The following is a 21,676-nucleotide window of genomic DNA, read 5'->3' on the forward strand; positions in this document are numbered from 1 at the left end:
AAGAAAATAATCATGAACAAACTCAGGTTAGTGCATGTAGTGGTGACATTCTCAAGAGTCCACCACTGCTCTAACTGTCCCAAAGTATCCCCAGTACCCAGTCCTGTCCCCTCTGCCCCACTCCTCCCACTTCAGGCCTCCAGGTCTCACCTTTAGATGCCGTGAGGGACACATCAGAGCCCTGGGCACTGTCACCACCTGGGGGAGAACAAAACAGGATGTGGTCAGAGCTCACAGCAGATGTGGCTAAAGGAGGAATTATGGGGGTGTGTGAGCTCCCCCAAGGGCTTCCATCTACACTATCCCAAGGGTCTCAGGGATCACCCCCCTCCATACTCACCTGCAGCCTGAGTGTAGCTCCCTCCTTTTCCACCTGTGGGAAGAAAACATCACATGAGAAGCCAGGAAGGAGGCAGGGCCATGAGGTCCTAAAGGAAACCCCTAGTCCTGGACCCCAGAGAAGTTTCCAGACCTGTGACTACAGACTCACAGCAGGATCAGGAAACCTGAGGAAAGTACATGTGTGGGGACTGGACCAACCACCCTCCTGGAGGTCTGTCCTCAGCAGGGACCCTCCCCTCTGACCTGTGACTATTGAGAATCAGGTCCCCATCACCAGAACCATCAAGGTGATAAATCTGTCCCTCATTTTCACACGGGTATTAATAAAGAGTAAGTGTTAGCAAATAGGGCCCCAGACTGGGAAAGCACACGTGTGTGGATGGTCTTTCCCACTAACGAGGCAGGACACACGTCCACCTGGGGCGTGAAATGCTCCAATGTGACAAGACACCTCAGTCCCCGCCCCTTCCCTACCTGAGCGCTTCCTCCTCCACAGCACAGCTCCAGTGACCGCAGCTCCAAGGAGGACCAGCCCAGCAATGACGCCCACCACCATGGCAGCGGGGATGGCGGCCTGAGGAGGCGGCTCTGGAAGGGACGGGAAGGTGAGGGCCCTGACCCCAGGCCTCAGCCCCGACCTGACGTCCTCCAGAGGCCCCTGCTTTCCCTGAGAAGAGGCTCTGTGCCCACGGCCCCCTCCGTACCCCATCTCAGGGTCAGGGGCTCAGGCAGCCCCTCGTGCTGCACATGGCACGTGTATCTCTGCTCCTCTCCAGAAGGCACCCCCACGGCTGCCCACTTCTGGAAGGTCCCGTCCCCCGCAGGCCTGGTCTCCACGAGCTCCGTGTCCTGGGTCAGGTCCTCCCCATCACGTTCCCAGGTCAGGGTGATCTCCGCAGGGTAGAAGCCCAGCGCCCAGCACCTCAGGGTGACATCATGGTCAGAAGTGCGGTGGTGGGTCACGTGTGTCTTTGGGGGATCTGAGGAGAAGGGTCAGAAAATTCAGGACGTTTGCATCCCTCATGGGACACTCCAGCAGTGGTCATGTGACCATCTCGAGAATGGTCAGGACAACTGGGGTGGGGGAAGGGCGCACAAAACCCACACACCACACTAGACATAGGTATCGGGGATAATCTCTAGTCTTTAGAAAGTTCTAGAATCAGAGTGAGACAGTCCTGGGCAGAGAGAGGTCTCTGATGGAGAGAAAAGGGATTCCTGGTTCTTCCCTGTGTGGAGGCAAATGACTCATAAAAGCTGGGGTCAGACCTCAGTCACACTGTGTTTGGGGTTTGGGGCAGCGAACAAGGCCTGAGAGAGAAAGTCCCCCCGGGTTCCCAGAGCAGCTGCCAGAGTCACAGGGAACCGCTGATCAGTTATTTCTGAGATGGTCCCCCCTCCATCCCCTGAGAGACTGCACCCCTAACTGTCCCTGAGAGAAGGGGGGCCCTTTGGGTCGCTCTCTGGTACCGGATCTGAAAACCCAGGCGGACTCCATCTCCCGGGGTCGGGGAGGGGGTGTCCGGGTGTGGATCCCATTTCCTCCTCTCCTCGTAGGAGGCCCCGCGGCCCCTCTCACCTGCGCGCAGCAGCGTCTCCTTCCCCTTCTCCAGGTGTCTGAGGAGCCACTGCACGCACGTGCCCTCAAAGTAGCCCCTCAGGCGCTCCGCCTCACCGGCCGCCTCCCACTTGCGCCGGGAGATCTGAGCCACCGTGTCCGCCGCGGTCCAGGAGCGCAGGTCCTCGTTCAGGGCGATGTAGTCGGCGCCGTCGTAGGCGTCCTGCCTGTACCCGCGGAGGAGGCGCCCGTCCGGCCCCACGTCGCAGCCGAACATCCTCTGAATGGTGTGAGACCCTGACCCCGCCCGTCTGTCAGCTCCGACCTTTAACCCCGACCTTTAACCCCACCCACCCCACAGCGATGGAGCCTGAACTGAAAATGAAACTGGGTCAAAGGGCCCGCGGGCTCTTCCCGGGTGGAGGGGCCGGGCGGGTCCCACAGCCTCGGGGTGAAGCTCGGATCCAGAGACTCGGGGAGACCCCGGCCCGTCCGTGGGGGTCGTGACGGGGACCCGAGCCGCGTCGCTCACCGGCCTCGCTCTGGTTGTAGTAGCCGCGGAGGATGTTCAGGTTCGTTCGGGCAGTCTGTGCGTTGTCGTCGCAGACCTGCGTGTTCCGGTCCCAGTACCCTGGCTCCTCCTGCTCCACCCACGGCCCCTCCATCCACGCCGCCCGTGGTTCCATCCTCGGACTCGCCGCGTCGCTGTCGAACCGCACGAACTGCGTGTCGTCCACGTAGCCGACAGTGATGTACCGGGAATCCCCGCGGCCGGGCCGGGACCAGGTGGTGATGAAATACGTCAGGGAGTGGGAGCCTGGGGACAGGGAGGGGGAGGGGCTGAGACCCAGGCGACCCTCCTCCCGGCGCGGGTCCCGGGTCCCAGGACGATGGGTCGGGAGGGGCAGGGGACCCGGGAGACGGAAAAGGGGGGATGGAGAGGGGAGGGGGCGGGAGACCCGGGTGGGCGACAGGAATAGGCGGGACACGGGGCGGGGTCAGGACGAGGCCGGGGGCCTGGGGTCTGTGCCGGGCGGTGGGGACACATCCTCCCCGGGTCCTGCGCCCCCACCCGGCGGTCCCCTCCCTTTAACCCCAACGGAGACCGTTCCTTCCGGACCCCGCACTCACCCGCCCGGGTCCCGGTCAGGGCCAGGGCCCCCGAGAGCAGCAGGAGGAGGGTTCGGGGGCCCATGACCCGCATCCTCGGGGCCTGGGGACAATCTGTGTGCGGGCGGGTCCGTGGAGACGTTGTAACCGGAAAGGCGGTGACACTGATTGGCTTCTCTAGAACCTGGCACGCAATGGGAGTGAGAACAGCGGCCGCGTCACTAGTTTCCAGACAGGAGGACCCGACACAGGTTGTGAGAAGGAGAAGTGAAACCGCGGGGAGGTGCGGATTCCCCAACACTGAGCTTCCCGTCCCCAGACTCCGCCCTCAGGGGACCTGGGACTCTGCCCTGACCCCTCCTCCTGCTCCGAGCGCTCTGTGTCACACTGTCACCCTGAGTCCTGACCCAGGGGCTGTCTGAGGAAACCCAGCTGGGTTCATCCCCTTTTCCTCCTCTTTTCTTCCCCGAATCCGTCTCCCAGAAATGGATGCCCAGCCTCCCACCCTTTATCTCTCCCCCCAGACTCTTCTGGAAGAAACACCCCCAGGGAACTTGGTGCCCCAGAGTGAGCTCGCCCTGGGAATAGAGGAAGGACAGGGCTTTTCTCTTTAACCCTGGAGAAGTTGTGCCTGAAAACACCAGCTGGAGATTCTCACAGAGACCAGTCTCCTTGTTGTTTATTAACCACAGTGGGAACAAGCTTGGAAACCCCTGATCACCAGGAAGCTAATCTGTAAAACCATGATTTGTCCCCCTTGGTGCAGAAATGTGTGTAAACAGCGCTGCAGCCAGACTCTCAAAGCTCCTAAGTCTCACTTTCCCAGCCATACACCTGTGACTGCGGATGTTTCTACTATAAAATGATCTTCATTCCACAGTCCTGAGTTTGTTGAGTCCCCGCCTCCTCAATACAAAGAAGCACTGAAAGCAGTTTGTTACTGTGTATTTCAAGGAGGAGCATGGACAACCTCAAAGCTGCAAGTGTTCAGTGCAGTTAAAATGTACTTGCATCGCCTATTTTTATGAATAATTCACATCTAAACTGTGTATGTTTTATCCGCACAAGTTATTATTTTTAAACTGATTAGCATAAGGTGATTAGTTTTTAGGCAGCTCCACAGAGCACCCCGCTGGGTCCTAGATAATTTACTAAAGACCTATAAAACAGCATATTTCAACCTGAGAGTTCCACTGCTTTAGGATTCTTCACCTCTGCCTCTTTCCCTCCCCCTGCTTCTCCAGCCCTTCTGTCTCTCTCACCCCTCAGGCCCTCTTCTCCCCTTAGACCCCACCACCTTCTCACTCCTGATTGTGGCACCAGTGCCACCCATGGGATATTCTCCCCACAGAGGTCAGCGATATTGCTAATATGAGTAGGATGTGTCATTTCTTCACTTAAAAGATTCCAGTGCTCCATCTCACTCTGGGAAGCTTCTAGACTATAAAGCACATGTGCACAGGTGCTTTGGGCTACTTAGGTCAAAATTGTATTTCCAATACATAAAACCATTCCTGATTCATGGTAGGTATTAATTGTTGTTGAATGGATGAATGAATGAAATAATGATGATTGCATTAAAATTTAATTATATCACGTAAAAACCATAAACTAAAAAACAAAAATGTTAGGAAAGATTTTATTTCATACAACTAGTATACATGTCAGTTTGTAAATTCATTCCAGTGGAAAAAATGCTGTGTGCTTATTTGTTGCACAGTTGAGTCTCTGTGTTAGTTTTCTATTGCTGCGTAAGAAATTACAACTTAGTGGCTCAAAACAACACCCACTTATTTGCTCACAGTTCCTTAGTCATAAATCCAGGCCCGGTGTGGATGGGATCTCTGGACAGGGTGTCACAAAGCCGTGTCCTCATCCTGAGCTCAGGCTCTTCCTCCCACCTTACAGAGAGCTGTGAGCAGAATTCAGTTTTCTCCACTTGTAGGTCTGAGGTCCCTGTTTCTTTGACAGCTGTCAGTGAGGAGCCATGGGAAGGGTGCTCCCAACCCTTAGTGTCCATCAGCAGCTTTCCCATGTGGCCCTTCATTTTCAAAGCCCCCAGTAGAGAAATGCCTCACATTGAACCCCTCTCACACTTTGAATCTTTGCCCAGGAGAAACCCCAATCAGCACTCACCTGATTAAGGCAATTCCACCCAACATAGCCCCCTTACCTTAAGGTCAACTGATTTGGGACTTCAGATACCTCTGCAAAATCCCTTCCCGGTAGCACCTACTTTAGTGTTTCTTTGAATAATTGGAGAGTGAATAACAACGGTGGTTATTATGAGCAAGCGTAGCGTCAGCCTAGCACAACCTGTTCTACCTAAGTTTAATTGGGGCATTGTTGGAAATTGAAGTTCAAATAGATTGTTGTGTATGGTAATAAATAAATCTTGTCTATTAGCCATGAAAATTCTTCTCAAAATCTTAAAACCAAATAACATGTTTAATATAATTATTTTAGAGCAAGTGAAAAAGTGCAATAATTCATTCTCTCTTTGGACACTGTATTTATCATGTATGGCAGCGTAACAAATTATCCAAAAATTAGTACCTCAAAACAACAAATGTGTATTATCTCCCCCACTTTCCCAGGATCAAGAATGCAGGAGAGGTTTACCTGAGTGCTTCTGGCTCAGGGCCTCTCTCAAAGTTGCAGTCAAGTTGTCAGCCAGGGCTGCGTCATCTGAAGGCTTGACTGGGGCTGGAGGACTCGCATGGAACACGGCTCACTCAGGGCTGTTGGAAGGGGCCTCATTTCCTTCCTGGATGGTCCCAGGAGGCCTCAGTTCCTAACCGTGGGGACTTTTCCATAAGGCAGCTTCTTCCCTAAGAGCAAGTGATAAAAGAGAGAGAGAGATACCAAGATGGAAGCTGCAGTGAGTTTTATGCCCTAGACTGAGTTACACACCATTACAATAGCCTTACATCAGTTAGAAGTGAGTCACTAAGTACAGCCCACTCAAAAGAAGGAAATTACTCCACCTCTGGAAGGGAGGAGTGTCAGAGAATTTACACACATATAAAAATTACAATGAAATACTGTTTCAGGATATTGTAAATCAAATGCTTCTTTCATGTGATTTTTTTTTTTTTCATGCTTTAAAGTTCACTTTTGGAAAGTCATGATTAAAAATTTGAGCCAGAGAAAGGAAATACAACCATATTTTTAAGTTTTTTATTACAGATACATTTAATAACAATGTTCCCTACAATAAACGACAACAAAGTTGAAAACACACAGTAGCTAGATCAAATACTTTACAATAACTATCTTTATTTTTTCTTAGAATTTTCAAATTTATTTAAGAATGTTAAAAATGAGATTTCCAGTCAAGATGGTGGAGTAAGTAAACACTGTGCTTGTATCCTCTCACGACCACATTAAAATTACAACTAAACTATAGAACAACCATCACTGAAAATTACCTGAAGTCTAACTGAACAGAAGCCCTACAACTAAGGATATACAGAAGAAGCTACCTCCAGACTGGTAGGAGGGGTGGAGACACAGAATGGGCAGGTCCAATGTCCATGTGTGGTATTTAAAAATTGGGAGGGAGATCTTGGCTGCGGAGGTCTTCTTTGAAAAGTGAGGAGTCCCAACCCCACACCAGGATCCACAGCCCGGGGTTCCAATGCTAGGGAGAAAAGTCCCCATAACTTCTGGCTGTGAAAACCAGCAGAGATTGTGGCTTAGTGAGACAGAGGGTGGCTGCTGGCCCAGGCATTCCTCTTAAAGGGACTGTGCATGGACTTACTCGCTAATGGACTCACTCTCTCTGAGCTCCAGCATTGGGGCAGCAGCTCAAAAGGTGCCAGGGAGATAAGAGAGAAAATGAGATTTCTGGCTTCAGGATGAGGGCTGGAGGGGAAACGTTCTTCCTGAGCCCTTCTACCTTCCAGTGTGCATACTTAATAGGATGCCATAGCTTAGTCCATCAATCTGGCTAACAACTTTCACCCACCCAAATGATTCCCTGAGAAACCGCCCCACCCAAATTGTGGGCCCACCCAAGCCACATCCATTGCTTTTCCACACAAACTACCTGTCTTGGCTCATGCTATGGACTTTCTTAAAATCTCAACCCCAAACAACAGCATCTGGCCTCAGCATGGCCCATACTTCTTGCTGAGCAGCCCCAAACCCGGCATTGGTGGCAGCCAGCCTTGGTTCAAGGCTTGGTACCTTGTAGGCACCTCCAAACCCAGCACAGATAGCCATTTATAGATTGCTTTGTGGCTCATTTCAGGTGGCCCCAAGCAGGGCACTGCCTATGGCTGAACTTGCCCTGCAGAAGGACCCCTCCCAAGAGGTGGACGAAGCCAGAGCACTACCCAGCTGCCTCTGTGGATGACACGTGGCACACAGAGCAGACCCCCAGAGACCTGGTAAAGTAAATCCTGCTCCATAGGGTCAGCCCCTCCACAAGAGCTCCTCCATTGTAGGCACAGGCAGTCCTCACAATCAGCCCGAGGGTCAATCCCTCCCATCAACATGCAAACACCAACCAAGGCTCAACTACAACAGGAGGGCACACACAACCCACAGGGGACACACCTGCAGCACCTGGCTCAGGTAACAAGTGAGACTGTGCCACTGGGCTACACAGGCCACCTATTACCTAAGGCCACTCTACCAAGACCAGGAGACAGAGCAGCCTTACCTAAGACACAGAAACAAACACAGGGAAGCAGCCAAAAAAGAAGACAAAGAAATCTGTTGCAAATGAAAGAACAGAACAAAGCTTCAGAAATAGAACTAAACAAAATGGAGACAATCTATCAGACACAGAGGTCCAAACACTGGTTATAAGGATGTTCAGTGATCTCATAGAGAACTTCAACAAAGAGATAGGAAACATAACAAAGGAGATAGAAAACATGAAAAAGAACCAGTAAGAAATGAAGAATACAATAACTGAAATAAAGAATACTGGGGGTGCCAAAAAAAATGTATACACATGACTTGTATTCATCTTTTGTTATCGGTATATACTAAGTATTACAATTTTAAGTTTTTTCCTTTCTTAAAATGTGTATACATTTTTTGGCACCCTCTGTATATTAGAGGGAATCAACAACAGATTAGATGAAACATAGGATTGAATTAGCAATTTGAAAGATAGGGAAGTAGAAAACACCCAATCAAAACAGCAAAAAGTGAAAAGTATCCAAAAAAATGAGGATAGTTTAAGTGGCCTCTAGGAGAACATCAAATGTAACAACATTTGCATCATAGGGGTACCAGAAGGAGAAGAGGAGAGCAAGAAATTGAAAACCTATTTAAAGAAATAATGACTGAAAACTCCCCTAATCTGGTGAAGGAAATAGATATACAAGCCCAGAGTCTCAAACAAGATGAACCCAAAGAGGCCCCACACTTAACACAACATAATTAAAATGCCAAAGGTTCCAAGTGGGAGGGAGTTGGGAAAATGGGTGAAAAGGGGGAAGGGATTAAGAAGTACAAATCGGTAGTTACAAAATAGTCATGCAGATGTAGGGTACAGCATAAGGAACATAGTCAATAATATTGTAATAACTATGTATCATGTCAGATGGGTACTAGATTTATCAGGGTGATCACTTACTTCATAAGTTACACAAATGTGTAATCACTACTTTGTAAACCTGAAACTAATATCGTATGTCAACTGCAATTGAAAAAATTTTTTAATTATTTTTAAAAATAAGAATAAAATCATACACATACACACACACACAAGACACACACACACACAATGGGCCAAAGACCTCGACACCTCACCAAAGATGACCTACAGATGTTAAGTAAGCATATGAAAAATGCTCCACATCATATATGTCATCAGGGAAGTGCAAATTAAAACAAGGAGTTATCGTCACACCTACTGGCCCAAATCCAGAACACTGACACCAAATGCCAAGAGGATGTGGAGCAACAGGAACTCTCCTTCATTGCTGATGGGAGTGCAAAATGGTCCAGCGACTCTGGAAGAAGGCTTAGCAGTTTCTTGCAAAACTAAACATCCTCTTAGCATTTGATTCAGCAACTGTTTCTTGCTCTTTACCTAAAGGAGTTGAAAACTTATGTCCAAACCCAAACCTGTACACATGTGTCATTCATTCGACCACAAGCTAGTTTAGCATGAAAGGAGAAGATTGTTACGGTTGGTAAAATGTCCTTTTAGTTTGTAATTTAGGAACTCAAGATCAGCGTTCACTTTTCATTGATACGCTCACTGTAAGCTTCATTGTACACACAGCTTCTGTAAGACAGGGTTACACATAATGAATTGAATGCTGAACTGCTCACACTAAGATTTTAACAACATTATATTTTATCAGAAAGTAGAATGAATCATTTATTTTGAAAAAATAAAATACATAACAATTACAAGCACTTCGTCAATCGAACATATGATCTCAAATAGTAACAGTTAAATTAAGAAGCAACCAGCCAATTTCAAAACACAGTTTTTAAAATGAAATTATTTTTTAAATAGCTTTACTGAGATATCACTGATATACAAAGAACGTACATACTTAATGTGTACAATGTGTATGATGGTGTGTGTGAGGTCAGGTCATGGCAGACGGGGGTGGGCAAGTCTCCCCACCGCCTCACATTATAATAATTGGAACACACGTTCAGGTATCAGCTGCAGAAAGAAAGTCAGGGAATCCTGAAGTCACAAAGTGGGGACCTGAACAAATCTCGCATCACTCAGTCCCACACAAGGCAGCTGCCTCACACTGGGAAAGAAAATAGTTACGAACAAATGCAGGTCAATCACATAAGTGATTACATTCTCAACAGACCACCACATGTTCAAACTGTCCCAAAGAATCCCCAGTACCCAGTCCTGTCCCCTCTGCCCCCCCCCCCCACTTCAGGCCTCCAGGTCTCACCTCTAGAAGCCGTGAGGGACACATCAGAGCCCTAGGCACTGTCACTGCCTGGGGGAGAACAAAACAGGACGTGGTCAGAGCCCACAGCAGATGTGGCTAAAGGAGGAATTATGGGGGTGTGTGAGCTCCCCCAAGGGCTTCCATCTACACTGTCCCAAGGGTCTCAGGGATCACCCCCCTCCATACTCACCTGCAGCCTGAGCGTAGCTCCCTCCTTTTCCACCTGCAGGAAGAAAACATCACGTGAGAAGCCAGGAAGGAGGCAGGACCATGAGGTCCTAAAGGAACACCCTAGTCATGGACCCCAGAGAAGTTTCCAGAACTGTGACTACAGACCCACGGCAGGATCAGGAAACCTGAGGAAAGTACATGTGTGGGGACTGGACCAACCACCCTCCTGGAGGTCTGTCCTCAGCAGGGACCCTCCCCTCTGACCTGTGACTATTGAGAATCAGGTCCCTATCATCAGAATCATCAAGGTGATAAATCTGTCCCTCATTTTCACACGTGCTTTAATAAAGAGTAAGTGTTAGCAAATAGGGCCCCAGACTGGGAAAGCACAGGTGTGTGGATGGTCCTACCCACTAATGAGGCCTCACACATGTCTACCTGGGGCTTGAAACCCCCAGTGGGACAAGACACCTCAGTCCCGCCCCTTCCCTACCTGAGCGCTTCCTCCTCCACAGCACAGCTCCAGTGACCGCAGCTCCAAGGAGGACCAGCCCAGCCATGATGCCCACCACCATGCCAGCGGGGATGGCGGCCTGAGGAGGCGGCTCTGGAAGGGAAGGGAAGGTGAGGGCCCAGACCCCCAGGCCTCAGCCCCGACCTGATGTCCTCCAGAGGCCCCTGCTTTCCCTGAGAAGAGGCTCTGTGCCCCCGGCCCCCTCCGTACCCCATCTCAGGGTCAGGGGCTCGGGCAGCCCCTTGTGCTGCACGTGGCATGTGTATCTCTGCTCCTCTCCAGAAGGCACCCCCACAGCTGCCCACTTCTGGAAGGTCCCGTCCCCCGCAGGCCTCGTCTCCACGAACTCTGTGTCCTGGGTCAGGTCCTCCCCATCACGCTGCCAGGTCAGGGTGATCTCCGCAGGGTAGAAGCCCAGGGCCCAGCACCTCAGGGTGACGTCACGGTCAGAGGTGCGATGGTGGGTCATGTGTGTCTTTGGGGGATCTGAGAAGGGTAAGAAATTTTAGGAACTTTGTATTACCTCCTATGGGCTACTGAAACAGCACTCATGTGACAATCCTGAGGATGGAGAGGACAGTTGGGGGCGCAAAGTGTGCAAAACTCACTTCAGACTGGACTGGGATCTGAGATAACCCTCTCTACTCCTTGGAAATGATAAAAGGAAACTGGCACTTTAAGAGGTCTACGGAAGGAGCTGGTCTTCCTGTTACTCTCTAGTCCTGAAGTCCTGACTTCCTGTTAAAACTTTATGGTTCTAACTTCCTGGGGATGGGGGATACAAATATAGGGGCCATTTTGGGAGAGGGGTGGAAAGTTGCACGTGGGCGGCTGGCTGGGGGGGGGGGTGCACGTTCTCACAGAGCTGCGATGGTTTTGCTTTTTCCATCCCCCCCCCCAATAAACCCTCTTTTTAGCGGACTACCTAGAAAATTATTTTGTCCAGTCGACATAAAATACTAGAGTCAGGGTAAGAAACCTAGGTATGAGGTTCCAGATCTCGGGGTGGGATAACAGAAACTTTTGATCCTGACTTTGGTGGAGGCAGGGTGATGAAAAAAACATGGAGTCAGACCTCCAGTGAAGTTGGGCGTGGGGCAGGGAGCACAAGTCACCTAGTACTGCCCAAGGCAATGGCCAAAGTCAAAAAAATCATATTATTTCAGAGGTCTGTTCCATCTCTGGAGAGACTGGATTCCTTCAATGTCCTAAGAGGACGATGGAGCTTTTGGGCGTGCCACTCAAGGTACAGGATTTGAAAACCCTTCGAAATCCTCGTCCTCAGATCCCTGGGGAGGGTGGAAAATTCTGCTGTCGATCCCATTTTTCTCCCCTTTGGGTTGGGCCAGCTGGAGGTACAGACTCTGCCTGAGCGGAGATCCGGGCGGTTTCCCCCCCAGCCCCTGGTACCTGCGCGCTGCAGCGTCTCCTTCCCGTTCTCCAGGTACCTGCGAAGCCACTCCACACACTCCCTCTCCAGGTATGCCCGGTAGCGCTCAGCTAACCCGGCCGCCTCCCATTTGCGCCGGGTGATGTGAGCCACCTCGTCCGCCGCGGTCCAGGAGCGCAGATCCTCGTTCAAGGCGATGTAGTCAGCGCCGTCGTAGGCGAACTGCTCATAACCGCGGAGGAAGCGCCCATCCGACCCCACGTCGCAGCCAGAAGTCCACTGGAAGGTGTGAGACCCTGGCCCCGCACCCGCGGTCAGCCCCGCCCACTTGGCCGCGCCCCGCCCACGTAGTTTAAAACCCGAGAGCAATCGCTCTTTTGGTCAGATCCCTTTTCTGCCTAAATTGAAAACAAAATCCGAGTAAATTCCCGCGGGCTCTTCCTAGCCTGGGGGTGAATCTCGGGCCCGGAAAGTAGGGGAGACGCTGGCTCCTCCAAGGGGGAGACGGGTCGTGACCTGCGACCCGGGCCCGCGTCGCTCACCTGACTCGCTCTGGTTGTAGTAGCCCCGGGCCGTCTCCAGGTTCGACCGCAAAGTCTGGGCGTGAACCTTGGCGATCTCAGTCTGAGCTTCCCAAAATTGCGGTCCCTCCTGCTCCACCCATGGCGCGCGCGGCTCCACCTTCGGACGCACTGCGTTGCTCTCGAACCGCAGGAACTGCGTGTCGTCCACGTAGCCGACCGAGACGTAGAGGGCCTCCCCGCGGCCGGGCCGGGACACAGCGGAATGGAGATACCTCAGGGAGTGGGAGCCTGGGGACAGGGAGGGGCTGAGACTCAGGCGACCCTCCTCCCGGCGCGGGTGCCGGGTCCGAGGGCGATGGGCCGGGAAGAGGGAAGGGGCGAGGGGGCTCGTCCCACGGAAAAGGGGCGAGGCGACACAGAGGTGACGCGCCTTCCCCGGGGTCCTGCGTCCCCACTCGACTGCCCTCTCGTTCCTCCCCCGCAGATGTCGTTCCCTCCCGACCTCGTACTCACCCGCCCAGGTCTCGGTCAGGGTCAGGGCCGCAGAGAACAGCAAGAGCAGCGTTCCGAGCTCCATGACCCAGACCCTGAGGGTCTGGGGAAAATGAGTTCCGCGGGTCGGTGAAGACTTTAAAACCCGGAACCGCGGTGAAGCTGATTGGCTTCTCTAGAAACCAATGGGACCGAGACCTAGAGAAGCATCATTTGTGTCCAGGAAGAACGACCTGACACAGGTTGTGAGAGGGAGAAGTGAAACCATGGGGAGATGGGGAATCCCCAATTCTTGGTTGCTAGCCTCCGACATCGCCCTGGGGCCTGAGACCCTGCGAGCCATCAGGCTCGGGGACCTGAGACTTTGCTCTGACCCCTCCTCCGGCATGGGGAGCTCTTTGTCACACTGTCTCCCTGAGTCTTGGTCCAGGGGCTGTCTGAGGAAACCAGGGAGAGACCCCCAGGCTGAGCCCAGCCCCCTTTCCTCTTCTCTTCCCGGATTCTCTCTACCTGAACTGTACTCCTACTCCTTAACTCTCCCCCTGGACTCTTGTAGAAAACTCAGGGAACATGACGTCAACATGAAGCTGGCCTTGGGAAAGTTGGTGAAGAAACAATAAACCTGGCTGGGGCAGTAGTGCCTGGGGTCACCACTAGAGATTCCCATAGGGACCAGTTTCCTTCTTGTTTGTTAACCACAGTAGGTAACACCATTTTGATAACCCTTGAACATCAGGAATCTGTAAAAGTAGTGACTTCACCCTTCATATATAAAAGTGTCTAAACAGCCCTGCAATGACCAAACCAAGCTCCTAATTTTCATTTTGCCAAACTGTGGCTCCAGGTTTTCATATTTTAAAACTATCTTCATTCTGTAGCCTGGAGTTTGTGTGAGTCCAGAATACATATCCGCAATACAAAACAGCATATTGAAGTAGTTTGTTACTGGGTGTTATCTATGCCTGGGCCTTTATTTATAAAGGTGACTGAGTGATGCCTGGAGACGCTAATGCCATTGAAAGAAGATTTTTTTTTAATTACTTACATTTCCTAAGAGGAGGGGTCGGCACACCACACGGGCCACATGGGGAAGCACCAAGGCTGGTCAGGAGGCAGAAGGGAAGGAAAAAAAGCATGGCTCTGATCCTTTATTGTGATTTCCTGGAGAAAGGTGGGGTTGGGGAAACATCTTAGGATTGACTAGTCTGAAAAAACGTAATTGGCAGGCTCTGCATGATAAGGGTTGTCTCTAGCTGTCTGGTAGTCAGAGGAATATTGCCTCCTGAAGTGGAAGAGAGCCTGAGAGAACAGGTGGTCAGAATATGAGCTCTCGACTATTTAGTTTTCAAAGGAAAGTCATGCTCCTGGACAAGCCCTTTATTGTCTCTAAGAATGGCTAATCCTGGAAGGAGCAGTCTCTCCCCATTTCTCAAGAACACAAATGCCAGAGCATCAGGAGTACAGAAAATAAGAAAATATTATTGGTGGGCTCCATGGCGACCAACATCGAGTAGATTTTTAGATCTTTTTTGGTTAGTAAATTCTGGGAAATTCAAACGGAGCTTTCAAGTGGAAGGAGTGAAGGCTGGCTCAATGGTGAAACAAATACATCTATTGAAGGAAACCAGGCAGGTGATACAGCTGCTTCTGCTAGGAGTCTATCAAAGGAACAAATAGTTCAGAAGATAGAGGAAGTACATTCTGGGGCTTAAATACAGAACTACGATATAAATCAGACTTCAAGGAGGTCCCCCCCAAAATTAGATGTGTATCTGTACAAACAGATCCTACTGATGAAATTCCCACCAAAAGTCAAGCATAAAATGCAAAAAAATAAAAAGGACGAAGAAAAGGAATCAAAATATAAAAGACAGCCAGAAGATTCTGAATCAAAGCCGAAATCACATCATGATGGGACTGTGGATTCAGAATTCGATTTTTTTTCTTTTTTTTAGATTTTTTTTTATTATTATTGGGGAAGGGGAACAGGACTTCCATAGGGGAACAGTGTGTACTTCCAGGACATTTTTTCCAAATCAAGTTGTTGTCCTTTCAATCTTAGTTGTGGAGGGAGCAGCTCAGCTCCAGGTCCAGCCATTGTTAGTTGCAGGGGGCACAGCCCTCCATCCCTTGTGGGAGTCGAACCGGCAACCTCGTGGTTGAGAAGACGCGCTCCAACCAACTGAGCCATCCAGGAGCTCAGCGTCAGCTCAGCTCAAGAGTGACTGAGTGAATTCCCTGAAGATGCCCAGCTCATGCACTGCTTGTCCCCGTCCAGATCTCAGGAGCGGGGAGTGAGCAGCACCTCTGCCAAGTAGGGAAATACACGCTGGTCCAGTCTGGGTGTGCCACCCAGGGATACACCTGCGTACATGTAGGACCTGAAACTCTCTTTGCTCTCACTCATCCTAAGGCCCCTCGTACCCTCTGCTTTCCTTTAGCTCTCTGTATTCCTTCCCCCAACTAGTTCGCTTAGCAGCTACTACTAAAATGACTGTGGGCCAGTTAGCTTCTTTCCTATCAATAAGGATACTGACATTTACCTCATTAGAATGCTAGAACAGTTAATGAGTATCAGTTTAATAATGTCTTGTGCAATTCCTGAAACATAATAAATACTCGCTAAATAGTTTCCATTTTTATTCACTTACTTATTCATTCATCCATTTAGTAAATATTTACTATTTACAGCGCCAGACAGCTTGTCCAAGAAGTGCTGAAGATACAAGTTAATGGAGACACAATCCTGACCCTCAAGATTCCTACTCTTTAATGGGGGTAAAGGACAAGTAAGCAGATATTCCCATTGCTGGAGAAAAGTGCTCCGAGAGGCTTCCAGAGAGAGTATGAAAGGACAGAAGAGCTGCTACTTACGTTGCATATTCTTATAAATTTCATGGAGTTGGGGCAGAGTTGGAGGGAAAGGCGTGCTCAGTGACCTGGTGGCAGAGAGCTTGGCATGTTCAAGGGTAGGCAGAGAGTTCAGGGAACCGTGCATGGAAGCAGCTAAATGACCAGCTCTGCAGCTCAGATCTGGGCTGGAAGGTATAGACCTGGGGGCATCAGCAGACATATACTATTACTGGGAAATGTCATTCCTGGGCTCTCCTTCTTGGAGCTTCTGGCTAAGGGTCTCTGCTTCCCCTGAGAATGAACTGGCCCCAAGATGGTGTAGGTGTGGGGACAGAGCCCCAGAAAGTAGTTTACAGGCTCTCGGCCTCACGTGGAAGGGTGCTGGCTCAGGTGGTGGATAGCCGTCGGCTGTGGCTGATTGGCCGTCGGCTGTGGCCAGTTAGCCGATTGGCCGCTGATATAAATGCTGTGGCTACGAAGGATTGCCGAGGAGCCGAGCAGAGCTAAGCAGAGCCGAAGAGAGTGGAAGAGGAGAGCCGAGAGAGCGGAGGAGAGTGGAGGAGAGTCGTCGGTCGGTTGGCAGAAAGGCAGACGGCATGTCGCACGTCCGGTGAACCCAGCCTCCAGTGAGACCATAGTGGTATGACTCCCCTACCTATGGCTCCGTGGGTGTTCCTTTTTGGCCTCACCATATCCTGCGTTCTTATGTGGGGAGCGGCACCAGAGACCCCGCAGGCCGCCCCGCACGACAAATGGCGCAGCGAGCAGGGTCTCCCGCACGACAAATGGCGCAGCGAGCAGGTACGGTGCCAGCCAAAACCTACCGAAGCATGGTGGAGCGGTTTGTTCGTGTGAGAGCCCAGCTTCGGAACGCCCATGAGGAGCGACACCGGGAACGGGAGGCGCGGTCTGCCTGGGAGACTCGAGCCTCCAGCTGGCACACCTCCCTCTTGGCCATGGACGGCATTGCCTTCATTTTGGTGATCTGCTGCGGCCTTAAGCTCCGAGGGTGGTGGACATCTTACACCGAGGCCTCCACCCACTCAGACACCTGGCACGGTGAGCAAGATTCCGACCAGGTAGGAATGGCGTCTGACTCTGGGCAGGAGGACGTGTGGCCCCCACACAGTGTATGGTGTTTGGTGGCCACTGTTCTCAGGAGTTGGACCCCCAAGGAGGGGTGGGAGGACATGGACGGCTCTCCGGCCAGTGTGGAGAGGGCCCTGCAGGCTCTGGCTGAGCGGTTGCCGGAGGAGGAGAAGGCTACAGCCGGCCGCGTGGGTTGGATGTTCCTCACGGCCTTGAGTCTCAACACGGAAAATGGGCTTAATGAAGTGGCCCGGTGCCTGACCAGGTGTCCTGGTTGGAAGCGCTGGAAGCCCAGGTCTGCCTGTTAGAACAGGGGCCCCAAGGTGGAGACTCTGAGGCAGAGGCAGAGGAAGCCAGTGGAGACAATGTAGCTCCCAACCCCCAAGCCCAGCCAATCTTGAAGCAAAGGGTAAAGCATGAGCAACCTTTGGGCCCCAGGGGCGTTGCTGCCGGCAACCCAGCTGTGACTGAGTTCACAACCTACACCCCATACACTCCCACTGAGTTGCAGGAGCTGGGGAGGCGGTACAGACAGCGCCCTGGAGAGCCAGTCTCAGCTTGGCTATTACGTTTATGGGATGAGGGAGCAGACAACATTCTCTGCTCCCCAGGCGAGATAGAAAAGCTAGCCTTCATGACAGTGCGTCCGTCCCTGCGACAAAGGTTACAAAACTGCCATAGGTTGGCCAACAACCAGGGCAACCATTCTCTAATGGCGTGGCTCACTGCTGCGGTACGCACAGTATGGGGACAGGCTGGCGAGCTGCCAGACACTGTGAGTCAATGGCAGTCATATACAGAACTTACGCAAATAATCCGTGAAATGGGTATGAGACATGCTATTTTTAACCTCAACATGCAGGGCCCAGATGACGAGCTTTTTACTGCCAGCATGAGAGATCTGGTTTTGGATACTGCACCTGCGAGTGCTTTTGGATCCTTGGTTGCTATTCTTACACCGTATGTAGGGCGACGGATCCATGAAGTTACAACTGCCATGGCCACCCTAGGGGATGTTGAAAGCCGGAGGCGAAGGAAGTTAAGACAGGAGGTCCGCACAGTTGAGACCTGGAAGCCCAAACCAAAGGTAAAGGGGCGAGGTCGCGGGCCTCAGAGAGTAACACGCGCACAGATGTGGCGTGATCTCGTGGCAGCAGGGGTCGATAGGAAGAAAACAGACCGACAACCCAATGCACTCCTGCTGGAACTTTGGAAACAGTTGCGTCCGGAACAACAATTCCGGAGAAGCATAAAGGAGGAGTCTGGGAAAGTGTGACCCGTGTCCCTCCAGGACTTCATGCAGCCGCTTGAGGCTGACCCCTTGCAGCTTGATTAGGGGTGGGGCCAAGGTACCCGGTCAGAGGGGATGAGCAGGGACCGGAGGCCCCACGTGGAACTGTCCATACATTGGTCCCCTTCGAATGTACAGAGGGTTTTGGCCCTAGTTGACACTGGCGCCGACTGCAGTCTCGTTTATGGGAATTCAGAACTATTCCCCGGACCAGCAGTCTGCATTGATGGCTACGGGGGGAAAAACTGTGACTGTGAAAGCCGTTTCCTTACCACTGGGTATAGGAAGGCTCCCTCCTCGTACCTACAAGGTTTATGTCTCCCCCGTTCCGGAGTATATTCTAGGGGTGGACGTGCTACATGGCCTCAGCTTACAGACGTCGGTAGGAGAGTTCCGTCTCCGGATCTGGGTGGTGAAAGCGGTGACACGTGGGCATGCTCACCACCCTCCTCAAGTGTTGCCACAGCCCTGGCGCGTGGTTACAGTGCGACAGTACCGCCTGCCAAGAGGAAAGGAGGAGATTGGTCTTACAATATTGGAATTGGAAAAGGCACATATTGTGAGGCCAACGCACAGTCCCTTTAACTCCCCAGTATGGCCTGTCAAGAAGCCAGATGGGACCTGGCGAATGACTGTGGACTATAGGGAGTTAAATAAGGTGACGCCACCCTGGCACGCTGCAGTGCCTCCAATTCATGATTTAATGTGAGACTCTGTTAAAGCCAGGCTACGGCAGAAATGGGAATATTTTGCTGCCAACACCCACATGCTTGAAAGCAGGGGAACAGCAGCAATGGACTTGGCCCTGGCAGGTCAAAAACCCCCACTGTCGGTGGTTGGGCCTGATAGCCCCATGGGGGGCCTGTTTGACTCATGATTTGCAAGTGACGCCAGGGGCGGTGGCTGAGTGGCCACCGCAAGTGACTGTAGTATACAGAGGTCCCGATACCGGGATGATTTTGCGAGGAAACTATGTGCTCTCACTATGGCCTATTATGGGGTCCCCTGTTCTGTTACATGTTGAAACTATGCAAGGGACCCCAAGTACTGCCATAAAGGTCTGGTACCACAAACCGGGAAAGGTGCCAGTGGCAGCGACCCTCCTTTCCCAGGACAAAAAGCTAGCATGTATCCTCCCAGATGGAAGGGATTTGCCATTGTTGGTTCCTAAGACTACTGTTTCTTTTCGTAGGTGTCAGTAGGCTAATACGGCACAGGGACCCTCGCAGAAGACGCTTGTCGCGTAGATTGTGAGGCAAGACCCTGTAGGGGTGGAGCGTGGGGACAGAGCCCCAGAAAGTAGTTTATAGACTCTCGGCCTCACGTGGAAGGGTGCTGGCTCAGGTGGTGGATGGCCGTCGGCTGTGGCTGATTGGCCGCCGGCTGTGGCCGGTTAGCCGACTGGCCGCTGGTATAACTGCTGTGGCTACGAAGGATTGCCGAGGATTGCCGAGGAGCCAAGTAGAGCCGAGCAGAGCCGAGAGAGAGGAAGAGAGTCGAGGAGAGTGGAGGAGAGTTGTAGGTCGGTTGGCGGAAAGGCGGACGGCAGGTCGCACGTCCGGTGAACCCAGCCTCCAGTGAGACCGTAGTGGTATGACTCCCCTACCTATGGCTCCGTGGGTGTTCCTTTTTGGCCTCACCATGTCCTGCGTTCTTATGTGGGGAGCGGGAGCAGAGACCCCACTGGCCGCCCAAAACGACAGTAGGCTACTGAGGCAAGAATGGAAAACAAGGAAAAGGTAAGAGAAGAGAGTCATTTAATTCTAAACAGCTTTAGACATCTACTCTCCTTCTTCTTTCCCTGAAATGACGGGACGATCTGAGAGGGTAACGGGTGCAGGTAAAATTTGAGATTTGAAAGCAGTTTACTTCAGTCAGGCACATACAGCTTTTACTTTCTCTTTTCCCAGGCCCATCCCCCATCCCTTTCCTGCTGCAGGGCTTCCTGTTTATCATCCTCAACCTGATCTGACATTTTCTGCCTAGTCACTGGTGATGTCTCAGAATACCCAAAGCCTATTGGACAGTGGGTGCAGACCAGCCCCTTTCTGCTGTGCTGCAGCCAAAGGTCCCAATCTTGGTTTCTAAACACGGGACAATAGGAACCTGGAGAGGTATCTGAAAGGAGAATAAGGAACAAAGATTTCCTGCCTATTCCAACAGCACTCTTCCCCTTTCGTACTCATCCTATGTGTTTAAAGAAGCATGCCTAACCCCACAAAATGCGTTCAAATAAAAATCAGCTTTTCTAATTTTATTACCTGATTATCTAATAAGAGCTTCACATAGAAGAACATTGTTCATGTTAAGCTTTTTGAAATATTGGAATATGCTCTTGGATCCCATTACTCTATGTAGGCACTTCTGTGATCCAAGTTCTGCCAGATGGGAACCACTGGAATAATATGGGATCATTTGTGATCCATCCGTGAATGAAGGCGCAGTAAAGGCATCAGTGAAAACACAGCAAACGAAGGTGATATCTTGGCCTTTTTACGGGCTTTTAACTTTGAAAACTCTGGAGAACTTTTAATAAATGCTTTTTTTAATGGGTGTTTTGGCAATGTCCTGAGAGTGGGGATAGGGAAGTGAGTCATCTGGAATGGTAGGAGGATCAAGAGTGACTGAGTGAATTCCCTGAAGGTGCCCAGCTCATGCCCTGCTCGTCCCCGTCCAGATCTCAGGAGCAGGGAGTGAGCAGAGCCTGTAGGTATGTCTGAGATCACAGTAGTGAGGAGGATCCGGGAGTGAAGGTGGGCAAACAGAGGCCCTGTGGCGTGAGGGTGCGTGTGTGATTGTTTTAGCGTGTGGATGGTGGGAGTCAGCCTTTGTTTCATGGCTTTGGAATGTTCTCCAGTCGTGGTGGATTCAGTTTGCAGTTCCCAGGACAGGATAGGAAGAGTGATAGAGAGCTCAAGACCCGGGAATCTAAAGGTCTTTGTAAAGGAGGTTTTATAACAACGTTTTGTGAGACTGGAAGACACTTAGGAATTCTTTCCACTCATCTCATTTGGTAAACCAGAAAACCAATATCTAAAATGGTAGACAGACTTGCCCAAGGTAATGTAGTAAGTGGCTCCCATCAGTGGGACCGATCCAGGGTTATTTATTCTATGTCTTCTCACGTCATGCTTCATGCATCCTGCCAGGATAGTGTGAACAGGCTGCTCACGCCCCACCAACTCTGACTGTCCTCTCCTAGGCAGCCCTGCTCTCAGGAAGAAACCTGACTGATGAGGGCTCTTAAAAGCAGCAGGAGAAGAGCACCAAGCATCAAAGGTCTTTAAGCCATTGAGGCCCAAGGCTGCATGCTGGTCAGTCATAAGCCAGGACAGGAAGCGGCGGGTTGTTGATCAGGGAAAAATTCTCAACAGAGAAGGACCATCCCATATTTGGACGAAGGAGGGCAAATGGATTGGCTGACAGGAGAAGCACTTGATCAGAAA

At 51.3% G+C, this 21,676-nt stretch overlaps 1 protein-coding gene and 1 long non-coding RNA gene across 11 annotated transcripts in view; both read right to left on the minus strand.

The window, feature by feature from the left end:
* Positions 1-3,426, minus strand: part of LOC109440070 (class I histocompatibility antigen, Gogo-B*0101 alpha chain) — an 81,698-nt gene extending 78,272 nt beyond the window's left edge. The window contains exons 1-7 of one of the 3 annotated variants that reach the window (XR_012496505.1): positions 3,032-3,190; positions 2,433-2,717; positions 1,922-2,197; positions 1,047-1,322; positions 817-930; positions 341-373; positions 151-198 (exon numbers count right to left, since the gene is read on the minus strand). This is a non-coding gene — a long non-coding RNA (class I histocompatibility antigen, Gogo-B*0101 alpha chain). Of the gene's footprint in view, positions 1-150; positions 199-340; positions 374-664; positions 931-1,046; positions 1,323-1,921; positions 2,198-2,432; positions 2,718-3,031 lie in introns of those variants that run through there. The other 2 variants (XR_012496504.1, XR_012496506.1) reach the window with 2 other exon arrangements.
* LOC109439581 (patr class I histocompatibility antigen, A-2 alpha chain) overlaps positions 1-13,173 on the minus strand; it is a 91,445-nt gene extending 78,272 nt beyond the window's left edge. For 3 of the 8 annotated variants that reach the window (XM_074332653.1, XM_074332650.1, XM_074332654.1), the window contains exons 1-7: positions 13,019-13,173; positions 12,524-12,793; positions 12,002-12,277; positions 10,802-11,077; positions 10,571-10,684; positions 10,097-10,129; positions 9,907-9,954 (exon numbers count right to left, since the gene is read on the minus strand). In XM_074332653.1, coding sequence (XP_074188754.1) covers positions 9,938-9,954; positions 10,097-10,129; positions 10,571-10,684; positions 10,802-11,077; positions 12,002-12,277; positions 12,524-12,793; positions 13,019-13,082 — 1,050 coding nt within the window. In that variant the 5' untranslated portion in view covers positions 13,083-13,173 and the 3' untranslated portion in view covers positions 9,907-9,937. Of the gene's footprint in view, positions 1-4,635; positions 5,842-6,176; positions 9,751-9,906; positions 9,955-10,096; positions 10,130-10,570; positions 10,685-10,801; positions 11,078-12,001; positions 12,278-12,523; positions 12,794-13,018 lie in introns of those variants that run through there. The other 5 variants (XR_012496507.1, XM_074332655.1, XM_074332651.1 and 2 more) reach the window with 5 other exon arrangements.
* Between the last annotated feature and the right edge of the window lie 8,503 nt (positions 13,174-21,676).

Source organism: Rhinolophus sinicus, linkage group LG05 (assembly GCF_036562045.2).
Source record: "Rhinolophus sinicus isolate RSC01 linkage group LG05, ASM3656204v1, whole genome shotgun sequence".
In the NCBI taxonomy this organism is placed as follows: Eukaryota; Metazoa; Chordata; class Mammalia; order Chiroptera; family Rhinolophidae; genus Rhinolophus; species Rhinolophus sinicus.